General features: G+C 34.6%; 1 protein-coding gene across 2 annotated transcripts; it reads left to right on the forward strand.

Annotated features, from left to right (window-relative positions):
* The first annotated feature begins 3,989 nt into the window (after window positions 1-3,989).
* sh3glb1a (SH3-domain GRB2-like endophilin B1a) lies at window positions 3,990-15,450 on the forward strand. 2 transcript variants are annotated; one of them, XM_067378153.1, is made up of 10 exons: window positions 3,990-4,435; window positions 5,756-5,897; window positions 7,317-7,445; window positions 7,707-7,840; window positions 9,899-9,991; window positions 10,175-10,264; window positions 13,472-13,561; window positions 13,695-13,795; window positions 13,873-14,095; window positions 14,185-15,450. In XM_067378153.1, exons 1-10 carry the CDS (start codon window positions 4,373-4,375, stop codon window positions 14,290-14,292), a joined length of 1,173 nt encoding a protein of 390 aa, XP_067234254.1. In that variant the 5' UTR covers window positions 3,990-4,372; the 3' UTR covers window positions 14,293-15,450. The 2 variants fall into 2 exon arrangements, with proteins under 2 accessions (XP_067234254.1, XP_067234253.1); XM_067378152.1 differs by lacking the exon at window positions 10,175-10,264 and having other exon boundaries at window positions 3,993-4,435; window positions 14,185-15,449.
* Window positions 15,451-19,451: the final 4,001 nt, after the last annotated feature.

A 19,451-nucleotide genomic window follows, 5' to 3' on the forward strand; every position in this document is an offset into this window, starting at 1 on the left:
AGATAGACAGACAGAGAACTAGTTAGATTTATAGATAGACAGGTAGACAGACAGTAAAGATAGATAGATAGATAGATAGATAGATAGATAGATAGATAGATAGATAGATAGATAGATAGATAGATAGATAGATAGATAGATAGATAGATAGATAGATAGATAGACAGACAGTAAAGATAGATAGAACTAGATAAATTTATAGATAGATAGATAGATAGATAGATAGATAGATAGATAGATAGATAGACAGACAGAGAACTAGTTAGATTTATAGATAGACAGGTAGACAGACAGTAAAGATAGATAGATAGATAGATAGATAGATAGATAGATAGATAGATAGATAGATAGATAGATAGATAGATAGATAGATAGATAGATAGATAGATAGATAGATAGATAGATAGATAGATAGATAGATAGATAGAGACAGAGAACTAGTTAGATTTATAGATAGACAGGTAGACAGACAGTAAAGATAGATAGAACTAGATAAATTTATAGATAGATCAACAGATAGATAGATAGATAGATAGATAGATAGATAGATAGATAGATAGATAGATAGATAGATAGATAGATAGATAGAGACAGAGAACTAGTTAGATTTATAGATAGACAGGTAGACAGACAGTAAAGATAGATAGATAGATAGATAGATAGATAGATAGATAGATAGATAGATAGATAGATAGATAGATAGATAGATAGATAGATAGATAGATAGATAGATAGATAGATAGATAGACAGACAGTAAAGATAGATAGAACTAGATAAATTTATAGATAGATCAACAGATAGATAGATAGATAGATAGATAGATAGATAGATAGATAGATAGATAGATAGATAGATAGATAGATAGATAGATAGATAGATAGATAGATAGATAGATAGATAGATAGATAGATAGAGACAGAGAACTAGTTAGATTTATAGATAGACAGGTAGACAGACAGTAAAGATAGATAGATAGATAGATAGATAGATAGATAGATAGATAGATAGATAGATAGATAGATAGATAGATAGATAGATAGATAGATAGACAGACAGTAAAGATAGATAGAACTAGATAAATTTATAGATAGATCAACAGATAGATAGATAGATAGATAGATAGATAGATAGATAGATAGATAGATAGATAGATAGATAGATAGATAGATAGATAGATAGAGACAGAGAACTAGTTAGATTTATAGATAGACAGGTAGACAGACAGTAAAGATAGATAGATAGATAGATAGATAGATAGATAGATAGATAGATAGATAGATAGATAGATAGATAGATAGATAGATAGATAGATAGATAGATAGAAAGACAGACAGTAAAGATAGATAGAACTAGATAAATTTATAGATAGATCAACAGATAGATAGATAGATAGATAGATAGATAGATAGATAGATAGATAGATAGATAGATAGATAGATAGATAGATAGATAGATAGATAGATAGATAGAGACAGAGAACTAGTTAGATTTATAGATAGACAGGTAGACAGACAGTAAAGATAGATAGATAGATAGATAGATAGATAGATAGATAGATAGATAGATAGATAGATAGATAGATAGATAGATAGATAGATAGATAGATAGATAGATAGACAGACAGTAAAGATAGATAGAACTAGATAAATTTATAGATAGATAGATAGATAGATAGATAGATAGATAGATAGATAGATAGATAGATAGATAGATAGATAGATAGATAGATAGATAGACAGACAGAGAACTAGTTAGATTTATAGATAGACAGGTAGACAGACAGTAAAGATAGATAGATAGATAGATAGATAGATAGATATATAGATAGATAGATAGATAGATAGATAGATAGATAGATAGATAGATAGATAGATAGATAGATAGATAGACAGACAGTAAAGATAGATAGAACTAGATAAATTTATAGATAGATCAACAGATAGATAGATAGATAGATAGATAGATAGATAGATAGATAGATAGATAGATAGATAGATAGATAGATAGATAGACAGACAGACAGTAAAGATAGATAGAACTAGATACATTTATAGATAGATCAACAGATAGATAGATAGATAGATAGATAGATAGATAGATAGATAGATAGATAGATAGATAGATAGATAGATAGATAGAGACAGAGAACTAGTTAGATTTATAGATAGACAGGTAGACAGACAGTAAAGATAGATAGATAGATAGATAGATAGATAGATAGATAGATAGATAGATAGATAGATAGATAGATAGATAGATAGATAGATAGATAGATAGATAGATAGAAAGACAGACAGTAAAGATAGATAGAACTAGATAAATTTATAGATAGATCAACAGATAGATAGATAGATAGATAGATAGATAGATAGATAGATAGATAGATAGATAGATAGATAGATAGATAGATAGATAGATAGATAGATAGATAGATAGATAGATAGATAGATAGATAGAGACAGAGAACTAGTTAGATTTATAGATAGACAGGTAGACAGACAGTAAAGATAGATAGATAGATAGACAGACAGTAAAGATAGATAGAACTAGATAAATTTATAGATAGATCAACAGATAGATAGATAGATAGATAGATAGATAGATAGATAGATAGATAGATAGATAGATAGATAGATAGATAGATAGATAGACAGACAGTAAAGATAGATAGAACTAGATAAATTTATAGATAGATCAACAGATAGATAGATAGATAGATAGATAGATAGATAGATAGATAGATAGATAGATAGATAGAGACAGAGAACTAGTTAGATTTATAGATAGACAGGTAGACAGACAGTAAAGATAGATAGATAGATAGATAGATAGATAGATTGAGAGATAGATAGATAGATAGATAGATAGATAGATAGATAGATAGATAGATACAGAGAACTAGTTAGATTTATAGATAGACAGGTAGACAGACAGTAAAGATAGATAGATAGATAGATAGATAGATAGATAGATAGATAGATAGATAGATAGATAGATAGATAGATAGATAGATAGATAGATAGATAGATAGATAGATAGATAGACAGACAGTAAAGATAGATAGAACTAGATAGATAGATAGATAGATAGATAGATAGATAGATAGATAGATAGATAGATAGATAGATAGATAGATAGATAGATAGAGACAGAGAACTAGTTAGATTTATAGATAGACAGGTAGACAGACAGTAAAGATAGATAGATAGATAGACAGACAGTAAAGATAGATAGAACTAGATAAATTTATAGATAGATCAACAGATAGATAGATAGATAGATAGATAGATAGATAGATAGATAGATAGATAGATAGATAGATAGACAGACAGTAAAGATAGATAGAACTAGATAAATTTATAGATAGATCAACAGATAGATAGATAGATAGATAGATAGATAGATAGATAGATAGATAGATAGATAGATAGATAGATAGATAGATAGATAGAGACAGAGAACTAGTTAGATTTATAGATAGACAGGTAGACAGACAGTAAAGATAGATAGATAGATAGATAGATAGATAGATAGATAGATAGATAGATAGATAGATAGATAGATAGATAGATAGATAGATAGATAGATAGATAGATAGATAGAGACAGAGAACTAGTTAGATTTATAGATAGACAGGTAGACAGACAGTAAAGATAGATAGATAGATAGATAGATAGATAGATAGATAGATAGATAGATAGATAGATAGACAGACAGACAGTAAAGATAGATAGAACTAGATAGATAGATAGATAGATAGATAGATAGATAGATAGATAGATAGATAGATAGATAGATAGATAGATAGATAGATAGATAGATAGATAGATAGATAGATAGATACTAACCTCTTGGTCTCAACTTTTTTTGTCCCGTAGAGGGCGCTATACACACATAAATACATTGAGTTACACACATCCTGATTAAAGTTTAACTAACTAGAGAAGAGTAAAGAGCACAGCATGACAGATTCACATGTGAAAACACTAAAGTCCCAAACATGGTCCAAACCTGAAGCAACAAAGACTGGCCCAGTATGACTGGGCCTTAAAACAAAAATATCACAATCTCTGAGCTACGCGACACAATATATATTGCTGAAAATGCTTCTGTTAAAGTCTATAACGCGTTCTGGAGTGTATGATGAAGGTGGTGTACCCACACGGTTATACCGGTTATATCTGGAGGTCCAGGTCCGGTTCTGTGCTCTCAGTAATCAGATCTGTGGGTGGTTCTTCCTCTTCTCCGGCTGTTGCTTCAGTCATACTTTCACAAAAATCCGGCCGTTGTAATAAAGACTAACATTGATGTCAAAACGTTTATTTACACCTTCTCTCTTTTAATAAATAGTTTTATATTGAAAAGTTAAAGATGGATTTTAACGTGAAAAGACTGGCAGCGGACGCTGGTACTTTATTCAGTCGGGCGGTGCAAGTAAGTGAAGATTCAGATTCGCTGTAAAGATGCTAAAAGTTTTTATTTAAGTTTTATTTCAACACTTTAATCCTAAACATGTGCATTTTGGGCATTAAAGTGCTTTCCAATATTTATCACGCTGCATTTCTGTGTCTTTCTTTCTCTTTCTCACTTATTGGGCCTCTCTTTCTCTCTCTGTCGTGCTGTAAATCGGGTTTGTTAATATACAATGTCGTCGTTAATGTCTTAGTTCTTGATTTAACTGCAAAAGCAGACATTAAAGGCTCTGTTTTGTCGATTAGATATGCATACTTTAATATATGGCCAAAATACACACTGACATTTTACATTTTGTCCAGATTCAGTTTGTGAGGCTAACGCTAACGGGCTAAAGTAGAGTTTAATCCGGCAGAGCTCAGCATTTACACACAAAGGCTGTGTCTTAAAATCTACTGAGCTGTCTAGACACACAGTATTTTTATCCTTCATCATAGAGACGGTCATATATGCTGATGATGCGGAAAAATACTCTTCAATGATGTCCCAAAACGCTGCCTTGGTCGGCTTATACTTACTAGGATGTGAGAAAGTTTGTTTGAGCATAAGCTTAGAAACAGAAAATATAATTGGCATTTTCGCGAATGTCAAACTTATTACAAGTATAAAACTAAGTTAGCCGCTGAAATACAGCTGCTCTGCATAAACAAATACCTAAGTGTGTTTATCAAGTGTCAAACACTATCTGCCTGTTATTAGAATTATAATTTTTAATTAGATAAACGTTTAGACATTTCCTTTGATTTAAATCTGTCATGAATACTTTTATGTATTTTAGATACTTTAATTTTGTTTTTATACACACACACATTCATATTTGATGTATTTTTAGAAATATATTATATATACACACACACCTGATGTATTTTTATATGTTGAACATTAGAAGGTGTTACACGTGTTTAACCCCTGGTTTCACAGACCAGGCTTAAACTAGTCTCAGACTAAAAATGCATGTTTGAGCTGTTTTAACTGAACGCTACTTGTACTGACATATCAAATATGTCAGTGCCATTGTTTTGTCTCAAGATGCACACCAGTAATGTTTTTTCCTTAGTGAACGTTTATAAAATCTACTTGAATGTCCTAATTGATCTAAGGCCTAATCCTGGCTTAAGCTAAGCCCTGTCTGTGAAACCAGGCCTATATTTGTTTGAATTTACCTAGTTTTAAATATTTGTGGCAGTGATATGGGCAAATGTTTGATCCTCTCTCTCTCTCTCTCTCTCTCTCTCTCTTTCTTCTTCTTCTTCTTTTTTAAAATATTGTCTTCTCATGCAGTTCACGGAAGAAAAATTTGGCCAGGCTGAGAAGACCGAGTTGGATGCACATTTGGAGAATCTCCTCACCAGAGCTGAGTGCACTAAACACTGGACAGAGAAGATTCTGAAGCAGACCGAAGTGTTACTGCAACCAAACCCAAGTAAAATCCGTTCAGTGATTAGATGATTCATTAGCTTTGACATGTGCATCTAATTAGCTGTTAAATATTTTAGCCCATGTAAAATTTTTGAGGACCTACTAGTGTTTGTTATATGTATGTGTTATGACCTTTACATCCTTCTGTACATCATCCTCATCTTAGAAGATTCCTCTTCTCTGGAAACCATCCATTTTTATTCTTTCCTCAAAGTGTTCAAATCGCACAGAAACGTCAGAAAGTCTGTTTAACTACAGCTGTTTAGAGCCTCACTATGGTGCTACACCACTTTCAAAAATCAGCAAGACAGAAAAACACTTGCAAAACAGGAAGAATAAACAGCTGATCAAAACAGATCTAGCATGCACACCTGTCTACTCAATCACATCTAAAAAACCACATTCATTTAATCTTCTTTTTTTGTATTTAGAGATTGCTTTGCAAGGATGCAACCAAGATGCTGTAGTATTTAATTATGAAATGATTTTAATTTTTACTTTTTAAATGTAATTTATTATTATTAGTCATGTCATACCCTGGAAAAAACTGGTAAAACATTACAATAAGGTCCCATTAGTTACAGTATTTATTAATCTTTGTTAATGTTAGTTATTAAAAATACAACTGTTCATTGTTCATGTTAGCTCAGGTCCATTAAATAGTTTTGATTTTAGTAAAACCTTTGATTTTAATAATGTTGAAAAAGGTTAATAAATGCTTTAGAAGGATTTTTCATTGTTAGGTCATGCTAACCAGGGTTGTTAGATTTTCACAACAAAACTTTCCCAATTGCTACTCACAACTAGCCCAAAACTAGCCCAGTCGCATTTCACGGGTGTCCCTCAGTAAAAAATCACATCCCGTGGAGTAAAATCCACGTTTTTTGGTGGGATTCCTGTGGTAAAATTAGCATTACAGGGGATAAATATCATGTTATTGGGGTCGCTTCAACCCGCGGACATGAAAAACAACCTACAGCAATAGTGTCAAAGTAGCCGCAAAAACACAGACTTGGCAACACTGATGTTAAAGGTGATAGAGAGGATTTTTTCGTCGACTGAGAATCCAAAGACTGTTACATAGTTTTTGAAAGGAACGCCTCCCAAAACTCCTGCACGAGTATTGGAACACGAGTGTTTACCACCGGCATCTAAATGAAGGCAAAATATTATTGAGCGGCACTTAATCTACCTAAATACATTAGGTTACATCAATAAAATTAAATTTCTGTTTGAACAGGTAATAGATCCATAAGGTAACAGTTTACCACATTTTTTCCATGTACTCTTAAGTTTTTAAATGAGTCTTCATATATAAACAAAATTTATGAATTATAGAATTTTATGTGGCATTGATGCATAGTATGGATTTAATATGTAACAAAGGTTTTTGTATTGTAATGTTATTGATCTGCATTTTCAGATGTCAGAATAGAAGAATTCTTTTATGAAAAACTAGACAAGAAGGCCCCAACACGGTTGAACAACCATGAGCTTCTGGGTCAATCCATGATCGACTCTGGGACTGAATTCGGGCCTGGAACAGCCTACGGTAATCACCAAACACAAAGGCTGCATAGTGCCCTAATTACCCATAGTACCTCATTCAATAATAGTAGCCCATTGATAGTACCCCATTTCCCCTAGCTTAAATGTAAATGCCTACTAAAATGCTTGTAGACTGTAAGCTAGTTGAGAATGGCCTCTAGACATCCCACAATATTGATAAAATATTTCCTCTTTTGATTGAATTGATCTTGATGATATTCAATGAGAAAAATGTACAGTTGATTTGGTCCGTTTCTGTCCTCAGGAAACGCTTTGATAAAGTGCGGCGAGACTGAGAAGCAGATCGGAGGAGCGGAGCGAGAGTTCATCCAGAGCTCAGCCATCAATTTCCTCACGCCTTTCCGCAACTTTCTAGAAGGGGACTTCAAGACTATATTGGTAAGATTAGGCAACTATTACAACTGAAACACGGATTTCTGAAACATATCCACCTTATTTTTCACATAAGAGCAGGTGCGGCCATTTGTAAATTGAATGTGTCTGGCTTCCGGTTTAATCCGCTTCCGGTTATTTTTAGCTGTGCAAAACAGCTCGTTATACTGATTGATATTGCAAACTGGGATTTCTTACCATATTATTTTAAAGGGGTCCTTGATTATGATTTCACTTTTGTAGCTTTAGTTAGTGTTGCTGTTTGATCTTAAACAACGTCTGCAAAGTTGCGATGCTCAAAGTTCAATGCAAAGGGAGATATTTTCTTTTACAGAAATTGTTTTTTAAGGACTACAACAAATGTCTGGTAGGGACTACAGCAAACTTCTTCCCGGGTTGGTGTCATCACAAACCCCAAAATTTACATAAATCCTGCTCGTAACAAAGTATGTTGGGCTGCTTTAGAGAAGAGGAACAGTTGTTGTAGTAGAGTGTTGTTACCATGCCGTCATTTTATGCCAGACTGCTTCAGAAACAAGGGTCAGTTCAACACTGGATTTGCACTAAAGATTAACATGACGCCAAATGAATTGATTTAACTCCACAAATTTATCCATTAAACATTCAGAAACGTCCATTTTCATTCTAAAAGTTGTAACTTCTTCCTGAGCACCTTTTTTTTTTTTTTTTTTTTGGCCATTTACTGCACTTTGTTACTCTTGTTATTTCCCCATAGCAGTGAATGAATTGGTAGTCTCGCACATTCACAGAAAATGGCTTACTTCAGCCTTGAACATTGCTACATATTTCTCCATTCAAAAGTTTGAAAATCCTGAAAAAAACGTGTAATGTTTTCACCAAAATATTAAGCAACAGTTTCGAACAGTTTTCAACAGTTTTCAACAGTGATGATAATTAGAAATGTTTATTAAGCACCAAATCAGTATATTAGAATGATTTCTGAGATTATGTGACACTGAAGACTGGAGTAATGATCTTTTTTTTTTTCCCTGTTTGAGAAGTCATTTCTTTCAGATATATACACTACCATTCAAAAGTTTGGGATCACTAAGATTTTTAAAGTTTTTAAAAGAAGTTTCGTCTGCTCACCAAGGCTGCATTTATTGAATACAGTAAAAACAGGAATATTGTGAAATATTATTACAATTCAAAATAACTGTTTTCAATTTGAATATATTTTACAAAGTAAATCATTCTTATGTTGGCAAAGCTGAATTTTCAGCATCATTACTCCAGTCTTCAGTGTCACATGATCCTTCAGAAATCATTCTAATATGCTGATCTGCTGCTCAAGAAACATTTATTGTGCACAGATGTACAAAATATTTGTGTACAATATTTTTTTTTCAGGATTATTTGATGAATAGAAAGTTCAAAAGAACAGTGTTTATTTGAAATCTAATCTTTTGTAACCTTATAAATGTCTTTACTGCCACTTTTGATCGATTTAATGCATCCTTGCTGAATAAAAGTATTAATTTCTTTAATTTCTTTAAAAAAAAATAAAAATAAAAATTCTTACTGACCCCAAACTTTTGAACGGTAGTGTATAATGCTACACAAGCTTTGTATTTCAGATAAATGCTGTTCTTTTGAACTTTCTATTCATCAAGGAATCCTGAAAAAAAAAAAAAAAAAAAAAAAGTACTGTTTTCAACATTGATAATAATCGTAAATGTTTCTTGAGCAGCAAATCAGCATATTAGAATGATTTCTGAAGGATCATGTGACACTGAAGACTGGAGTAATGATGCTGAAAATTCAGCTTTGCCATCACAGGAATAAATTACTTTGTAAAATGTATTCAAATTGAAAACAGTTATTTTAAATTGTAATAATTTCACAATATTCCTGTATTTACTGTATTTTTAATTAAATAAATGTGGCCTTGGTGAGCAGACGAAACTTCTTTTAAAGACATTAAAAATCTTACAGATCCCAAACTTTTGAACGGTAGTGTACATCACAAAAGGGAAAAAAAGACGATCCCAATTTTCGTTTCATGCCGACTTTAACAAAACAAACTCTTCTGCTCCTTTACAGAAAGAGCGTAAACTGCTTCAGACCAAACGACTGGACCTTGATGCTGCAAAGACCAAGCTAAAGAAAGCCAAAATGGCTGATGCCAGAGCTTTGGTAAGTTATTATTGCTTCTACATGAGTTAAAATGGAATTTCCATCAAATATGATGTAATTTCCTACTGGAAACTCTTTACAAATATAAGCTACAGCCTAGAAACTAGTAATCAGAGATGGCACTTGCCATCTTTCCTAAATGGAGCTCTTTACTGTCTCTTGTTTTTGTGTCACACACGGAAGCCTCTCAGCTCTACCCCTCCACCAGGGGACGCTGGCTATGTTGCCAATGTCTCCTTCATGGTGAATTTTCTCCATGTGAAGTGGCTGAAGGTTGGTCTGCGTGTTTCACTCCAGTGCCGAGTTCCACTCTGCTTTAGAAGAGCCACCTTTAAGACATACCAGTTCCTCTTTAAGCTGTTGATTAAGCTCTTTTGTCCCGGATATTAGCAGCATGTGTGTTTCCAGGTTCCTTTTTTGTTGTGTATATAGAGATGGAAAGAGGATATCCACGTTTGCTCAACATCGTGATGACATTTCAAAACTGCTCTTGGCCCTTGGCCTCAGTTTCACAAGAGAAGTAAAGAAGTGCTTCAAGATTGTCTCCTCATGACCAGCACTCAACCTACACAAATATATATATATATATATCTATATACACCCACATACACACGTTAGGACCCAAACAAACAGCTGCCCTGTTCCAAAATGGGACGTGCTTAGTTTGCATCGATACAGTGAAGTGAGCAAGTAATTCTTACTCAATTGCTGCAAATAGTCCATGTTCCCTTGCAACTGCAGTGATTTGTGTTGAATCCTTAATCATGCTAACCATAGTTTTTGACAAAATACCATATTATGATTGTTACTACAATAAAACTTAACTTTGGTATTAGCATCACTTTAATCAAAATTAAAAATTAAAATTACTCTGAAATTGTCTATTTGAAATATATGACATTATTTATGTATGTATGTATGTATTTTGTTTTAGTCACAATAACATGGTTACTATGGTATTTTGGTGGAAACTTGGGTTACCATGTTAAATTTTCCTCAGTGATGCTAGCTGCTACTGTTGTGGCTGTAGTCTATGTAGATGTTTAAGTGTTAATCAGTGTCAGTTTTATCTCTAAATATATTATCACTGTTTTCAAATGCTGTGCAGATGTGGGCAGAGGAAGTGACAAAGGTAAGGAGAATGTTCTGCCATTTTGGATAATCTGTGAATCTTGGCGCTAATGTGAGAACTGCAATCTGTGTCATGATGAGTTTCTCTCTTCAGTGAAAAACTGGAAATTTTTGACCAGTTAGACAGCATGTTTACAAAGCTTTTTCTGCGCCTGTAATTTCCAACATATTTTTATTATGATTATTGCAAGATTTCTCAATGCTTGATCAAAAACAAATCAAAATATCCTGTTCTGGCTAATCAAAAGAGCTTTTCTTAAAAGTTAGCAATATGCTAAGCTAGTCGGCTAACCTGTTAGCTTGCTAACTGAAAACACAGTAGATACCACACACAGGATTTTGGCTGAAACTATATTTAATTATTTATATACTGTTATATTATTTATTCATATTTTGAATTAGCTTTTATTTGTATATTTCAAGTTTTAATTTTAAGATCACATTATCAACACACAGGTGTGAAGCACTATTTTTGTAATTTTTTTTTGCCATTTACTGCACTTTGTTACTCTTGTTATTTCCCCATAGCAGTGAATGAATTGGTAGTCTCGCACATTTACAGAAAATAGCTTACTTAAACCTTGAACATTGCTACATATTTCTCCATTCAAAAGTTTGAAAATCCTGAAAAAAACGTATAATGTTTCCACCAAAATATTAAGCAACAGTTTCGAACAGTTTAACAGTGATGATAATTAGAAACGTTTATTAAGCACCAAATCAGTATATTAGAATGATTTCTGAATAATTATGTGACACTGAAGACTGCAGTAATGATCATTTTTTTCCCTGTTCGAGAAGTCATTTCTCTCAGATATATACAAAAGGGAAAAAAGACGATCCCAATTTCCGTTTCATGCCGACTTTAATGTGATATATATGAAACTATAATTAATTTGTACTATTATTTATATACTGTTATATTATTTATTCATATTTTCAATTAGCTTTTATTTGTATATTTCAAGTTTTAATTTTAAGATCATTTTGTGCTTTTGTCATGTTTATTTATTTACTTACTTTATGTACCATTTCAGTTTTAGTCTTTTTAGTACTTAAACCTAAACATTTTAACTTAAAATCTTTGATTTCCATATAATGTCAGCTTTTTTTCAAATACTAAACTATTTTAATAACTGGGCAATAGTGCATCTAAATTCACTTATTATTAGAATGCCATCCAGGTATTTTGCACCTACTGTTTTATATATTTTTAAAAAAATCATATGTGTACAATACTCATTTTCACAGTGCTTTTCACATACTAAAGAAGTACACGTTTGGACACAAGGTTAGCAATACAATTTCTCTAAGTGGGTTTTATTTATTATACGTATGTGTGTGTGTGTGTGTGTGTACATATATATAAACCTGTCAACAATATCTATGTATGAAAATGCACTGGCTATGTTTTCAGCTTTGTTCCCTTTGAATAATGTGATTCTGATTAATCTTATTTTTTATGGAATATTGCAGTATTTATTATAAATGGATTATCTGTGTGCACATCTTTTTTTTTTTTTTTTTTTTTTTTTTTTAATCCATGTACCCTCATAGTCTTTCATTTAAAAATAACTTCCCTCCCTCTTGCAGCAACATCTCTTCTGTTTACTATTTTTTATTTTATTTTTTTTGGCGTGAGGGAGGTACAACCTGTCACTCACATGAGATTACAGCAAAAGCAAACCACTATGATCCAAGATTTCCTACTGGACAAAATCAAGTCGCGTCCTACTTTTTTTTTTTTTTGTTCGAGAAGCCACTCGTACGGAAGAGGATTAGGGCCAAGCAATAATAAAAAAATAAAGCCATCTCGAGATTAAAGTTGTTAAATTTAGAGAAAAAAAGTCCAAATAAAATGTTGAGAAAAAACTTGTTAAATTACGAGAAAGTCGAGATAAAATGTTTGTTCTCGTAATTTAACGACTTTTTTCTCATAATTTAATGACTTTATTCTCAACATTTTATCTCGACTTTTTTCTCGAAATTTAACGAGTTTTCTCATAATTTAACGAATTTGTTCTCGTAATTGAATGACTTTTTTCTCATAATTTAACGAGTTTATTCTCAACATTTTATCTCGACTTTTTTCTCGAAATTTAACACGTTTTTTCTCGTAATTTAATGAGTTTATTCTCACCATTTAATCTCGACTTTTTTCTCGAAATTTAACAACTTTAATCTCAAGATGGTTTTATTTTTTTATTATTGCTTGGCCCTAATCCTCTTCTGTACACTCGGATATATGTCACAATAGGGAAGAAAAGACTATCACAACTTCCGTTTCAGGCCAACTTTAAGCTGTGTAAGTGAAACATTCCTATTTCTATCTCTCTCTCTCTCTTTCAGGCCGAGCAGGATCTAAAGATGACACAGAGTGAGTTTGACAGACAGGCAGAAATCACCAGGCTTCTTCTAGAAGGAATCAGCAGTACACATGTGAGCTCTCATCTGAAAACCTGCCGCCCACTGGGCCGCCTGCCAATCCACATCTCACAACCCTTCAGTTTTACTCAACGTCTGACCTGTAACAAACCATATCATCTCTCTCCCAACCTTCTCACTATCCCAGGCCCATCATCTCCGCTGTCTAAATGACTTTGTGGAGGCACAGATGACGTATTACGCCCAGTGTTACCAGTACATGGTCGACCTCCAAAAGCAGCTGGGAAAGTAAGTCATAATCAGTATATATTTAGATTATTTTAATCATTATTGAACTAATCTGAACTTTTTTTTCCCCCCTCCAGCTTCCCTTCGGCTTTCTCTTCCAACAACAACCAGTCGACGGCCAGCGGTGGGGCCAGTGTCTCCGTACCCATCCTGCCACTATCAGCCCCTCTTACTTCCACCACAGGAAATGCGTCTTCAGGTTTCACCGAGTTGCAAAACTTCAGCGGGAGCCGTAAAGCGCGAGTGCTGTACGATTACGACGCCGCAGGCAGCAACGAGCTCTCCTTATTGGCCGATGAGGTAGGCGGGCCATTTGTGTGTCGCTGATTTTGAATAACACTTTCTTGGTTTGAATTCTTAGGAGCATAGCATGTCCCCTTTTCTTATAGGTGATCATGGTAAGCAGCGTCCCAGGCATGGACTCTGATTGGCTGATGGGGGAACGTGGGAATCAGAAGGGAAAAGTGCCTATTACCTACTTGGAGCTGCTAAATTAAAAGAAAACGAGTGTTGTTGGAACCAAAACAGTGTAATCCAGCTGTGCTGTGTAACGTATATGCAAACTTGACGTCTTTTGCTGCTCACATGCAACAGTATTTAATTGGATGTGACGTCTTGCATTCCCAGTATGGGAAGAGGTTCTAACCGGAAGACTGTTTACAAATTAATTAATGCAGAATATTTTTTTTTTTTAAATGCTTTTGATGTGACATGATTACTGCCAACATGCCTTGTTATACAAAAACTGCAAGAGTGAGTATTTACATGCGTTTACAACAAGAGAGTATTAAGACTGATTGTCATTTTTATGAATTTTAAAGTGGCTTCCATTATGTACATGAACTCAAATTAGGTTCTAGAACTTTTCAAAGCAATTCCTGTAGAGGTGGAGTGAATGTGAATATGCCATAATTTATTTTCAGGGTTATACAGCCCCTTCGTAGCTGACATGTGCCTCAACTATTATCTTCTGCGGTTTACATTTCTCTTTATTGTGTTAAAAATTTGAGCACACAAAGAAAATGCTTTATTTGCACGCAACAGCCTTTCCTGTTATGTATTATGAAACAGTGTCCTTTTTATATACATGCCGTTTTTAAAAAACGCATGGTAAGGATACATCCAGTTATGATCCAGCTATGATAAAAACAAAATCTCTTTACTGATAACTGTACTTTTTTTATACCCATGTGCCTTACATTCATCTTGAGGTTGATGTTTTTAAATTGTTTAAAGCAAAAAAGGAAAAAGATGAGTGCTAATTTTACACATTTATGCCACCCTATCTAATAAAAGCACAATTTATTTTGTTGTTGTTACATTTATAACTACAAAAGCACAGGTTATCTAACTGCTTACTACCATAGATTTATAAACAGTGTTTTCATTACATAATAAACAAAATGTGTAGACTTTTTATCCTTCTCAGTTTTGATTCTGAATTATTGTCTTGTCTTATTTCTTCAGTATACTTGACTTGCAAATTTCCTGTATGCACAATATGCAGTATCCTACAATGCAGTGCACTTTACTTAACCATGTATAAGTGAAACAGAAGTAATATCAGATGTGATTTTAAATTTTTTACCTTACACTGTGAAGTTTAAGAGATTCAATTAAGAAACGCACAATAAAATTGGATTTTATGCGCAAAATAGCAGTTTTTATTTCAAAGATGACAACTGGACGCCATTTGCTGACTTAAACCTGAGGTAATTCCAAAACAATAGCATTTTATGGTTTCATAATACTGTTTCCCATACTATTTTCAAGAAAAAAAATATGAAGTATTATGATATTTCGCACACAACATTGTTGAAATATGAATGGCTGTTCTCTCAAATGTCAGTAGAGGTCAGGCTTTTCACTCGGTAATCATTTTGGGTTTCTAAATTAGCCTAACCTTTTTGAATCGGAAAGTACCTTAAAGTTACACATGAAGTCGTTATTTTTCATGAATTCATACATTGATATTTCCAAATGTACCTGTTTGCCTGTGTAGGTGTTTTTTTAACGTACTTCTCTTCGTTAAACAGAGTAAAAGGAGTCAAAGAGTCACTACCTCATTGTTCAATAAAACCACTCGTCATTATATATAACATTGCTGTTGTTTATGACTTGATGTATGATGAAGATGACAGTGTTGGTGTTGCTCTTGTGTAAACAGTACGTGGATGGTCAGCGAGGGGAGGGTTAAGAGGAAGTTGTGCTAAACAGGCTGTTGACTTCCTGTGCTGTTGTGGCTCAGCAGGCGTTTATTCTTGCTGTCCGTTACTCAGCCTCACATGCCGAGAGGGCATACTCAGTTCCTTCCCGAAAACAGCAATGTGAGAACCGACCTGTGAAGTGCTCCTTTCTGCTTCTGCATAAAACTCAAGTCACCATGAAATCAAAAGGGACAGTTCTTATTCTTTTTTTTAACGGAATATTGCTAAAATTCATGTGCTCTCGCAATCTTTAAAGGGTTAGTTCATCCAAAAATGAAAATAATGTCATTTATTCATCTCCGGAACACAATTAAGATATTTTTGTTGGCTCAGTGAGAACTGTATAGCCAGCAATGACATTTCCTCTCTCAAGATCCATTAATGTACTAAAAACAGTTAATGTGTTCATGATTCAGATCGCGTGTCAAACTGCTGAAATCACGTGACTTTGGCGCTCCGAACCGCTGATTCGACACAAAAGATTCATAACGCTCCGAAGCTTCATGATGCAGTGTTTTGAAATCGGCCATCATTATAGAATTCGTTATTTTGTTTTTTTGGCGCACCAAAAATATTCTTGTCGCTTTATGATATTAATATTGAGCCACTGTACTCACATGAACTGATTAAAATATGTTTTTAGTACCTTAATGGATCTTGAGAGAGGAAATTTCATTGCTGGCTATGCAGGCCTCACGGAGCCATTGGATTTAAACAAAAATATCTTAATTTGCATTCCGAAGATGAACAAAGGTCTCACAGGTGTGGAACGACATAAGGGTGAGTAAAGGACATTATTTTCATTTTTGGGTGAACTAACCCTTTTAAATAAAATAACTTACCCTCCCTCTTGCAGAAACATCTCTTTTCCCTGATGACGTGTTTGCTGCCGTGAGGGCGGGGCAACCTGTCACTCACATAAGATCGACCAATAGCAAACCACAATGATCCAACAATCCAATCAATAGAGTGCCCCAGGGATGACGCGTTTTTGTAGGCAAAACCCGGAAGCGAGTTAGCATTTTAGGACTTCCGGTTCCAACGCCGTAAAGTCTATAGGTTTTTTGAATGGGTTTTTGGTAAATCGCCTGAAATAAGGTCTGTGGTTAACAAAGCCTCTAAATACTTTCACGTTTTGATCTATGACATAAAACACACCAGTTATAACCCACTTGTGATTTTTTAAACTTTTACTGTGTCTTCAAATCGGCGGTTGCTAACAAATTGCTAAAAGGGACTACTTCCTTTGGCGGGGACTTTAGACGTCATCATTAAAAACGGGACATTTGGACAGCATTTCTCATGAAAAAGTGGATAAGTATTCATACACAGCGCAGATCATAATCAGTGAGCATGTTTTTAAATAGAGTTATTTTCTAAATAAAGTTTGAGGACGCTTGGTGGTGACGACGTTGATCCGCGACCATGGTGTGCTGTAGTCAGTTTATAGCCTACTGTTAGCCTGTTATATCTGACGACTTTATTTAGGCTTCAAAATCTATAAATGTTGTGTTAACTTGTAAAGATTATCTTGATAGACAAAACATGTAAGTGTCATAACCCTTTGTTAAACACAGAGCTTATTTTCTGCGATTTTCCAAAAGTCTATGGGAAAAATGAATAGGCTTTCAGTCGAGGGAACCCGTGCGACGCTAACTTCCGGGTTGGCCTACAAAAACGCGTCATCCCTGGGGCACTCTATAGAGTTATCATCACACTGGTTCCCCCAACAAAAACCCAATAGGACTTTTCCAGAGGCTTTTGAATTGTCGCAACAAAATCAACAAAAGTTTATGATAATGATAATAGTGTATAAATTTTGAAGCCTAAATACAATCACCAGTAATAAAAAAGATAACCTATTAAAGAACTACACACGGTCACTCGACATGGGGATGATTAGGAGGCCATGATGGACAGAGGCCAATAGGCAAATTTGGCCAGGATGTCCTTTTTCGAAGGACATCCTGGGATTTTTAATGACCACAGAGAGTCAGGACCTTGGTTTAACATCTCATCCGAAGGTCTAACGCCTTACCCCAAGCTTTACTCACCCTCAAGCCATACTAGGTATATATTACTTTCTTCTTTCTGAACGCACTCATTGTGGATCCAGGGGGTTAATAAAGGCCTTCTGAATCGAAGCAATGCGTTTATGTAAGAAAAATATCCATGTTTAACAAGTTATAAAGTAAAATATCTTGCTTCTACCAGACCGCCTTCCGTATTCTACTGACATCAGCGTCAGTTGAGCTTTTTTCGTAATTTGAATAGGGAAGGCGTAGGACGTAGCATGACTGTTTTGAACTGTGAGAGTTTTACACTTTCTAAATTGGATATGGAAGGCGGTCTGGCAGAAGCTAGATATTTTATTTTAGAACTTGTTATATATGGATAAACGCATCACTTCGCTTCAGAAGGCCTTTATTAACCCCCAGAGCCATGTGGAGTATGTATATGATATAGATGGATGCACTTTCTTGAGCTTCATACTCGTTGGTCCCGTTCACTGTCATTATAAAGCTTGGATGCATCAGGATAATTATTAATATAACTCCAATTGTGTTTATCAGAAAGAAGAAAGTCATATACACCTAGGATGGCTTGAGGGTGAGTAAAGCTTGAGGTAATTTTTATTTAAAAGTGAACTAATCCTTTAAGTCCCGCCCAACATTTTTTCTTGTTCGAGAAGCCGTTTCACTCAGATATACACTATATTGCAAAAAGTTTTGGGACGCCTGCCTTTACATGCACATGAACTTTAATGACATCCCATTCTTATTCTGTAGGGTTTAATATGGAGTTGGCCCACCCTTTGCAGCTATAACAGCCTCAACTCTTCTGGGAAGGCTTTCCACAAGGTTTAGGAGTGTGTTTATGGGAATTTTTGACCATTCTTCTAGAAGCACATTTGTGAGGTCAGGCAGTGATGTTGGCGAGAAGGCCTGACTCACAGTCTCCGCTCTAATTCATCCCAAAGGTGTTCTATCGGGTTCAGGTCAGGACTCTGTACAGGCCAGTCAAGTTCCTCCACACCAAACTCGCTCATCCATGTCTTTATGGACCTTACTTTGTGGACTGCTGCGCAGTCATGTTGGAACAGGAAGGGGCCATCCCCAAACTGTTCCCACAAAGTTGGGAGCATGAAATTGTCCAAAATGTCTTGGTATGCTGAAGCATTAAGAGTTCCTTTCACTGGAACTAAGGGGCCAAGCCCAACCCCTGAAAAACAACCCCACACCATAATCCCCCCTCCACCAAACTTTACACTTGGCACAATGCAGTCAGGCCAAGTACCGTTCTCCTGACAACCGCCAAACCCAGACTCGTCCATCGGATTGCCAGACAGAGAAGTGTGATTCGTCACTCCAGAGAACACGTCTCCACTGCTCTAGAGTCTAGTGGTGGCGTGCTTTACACCACTGCATCCGACGCTTTGCATTGCACTT

Source organism: Chanodichthys erythropterus, chromosome 23 (assembly GCF_024489055.1).
Source record: "Chanodichthys erythropterus isolate Z2021 chromosome 23, ASM2448905v1, whole genome shotgun sequence".
Lineage (NCBI taxonomy): Eukaryota > Metazoa > Chordata > Actinopteri > Cypriniformes > Xenocyprididae > Chanodichthys > Chanodichthys erythropterus.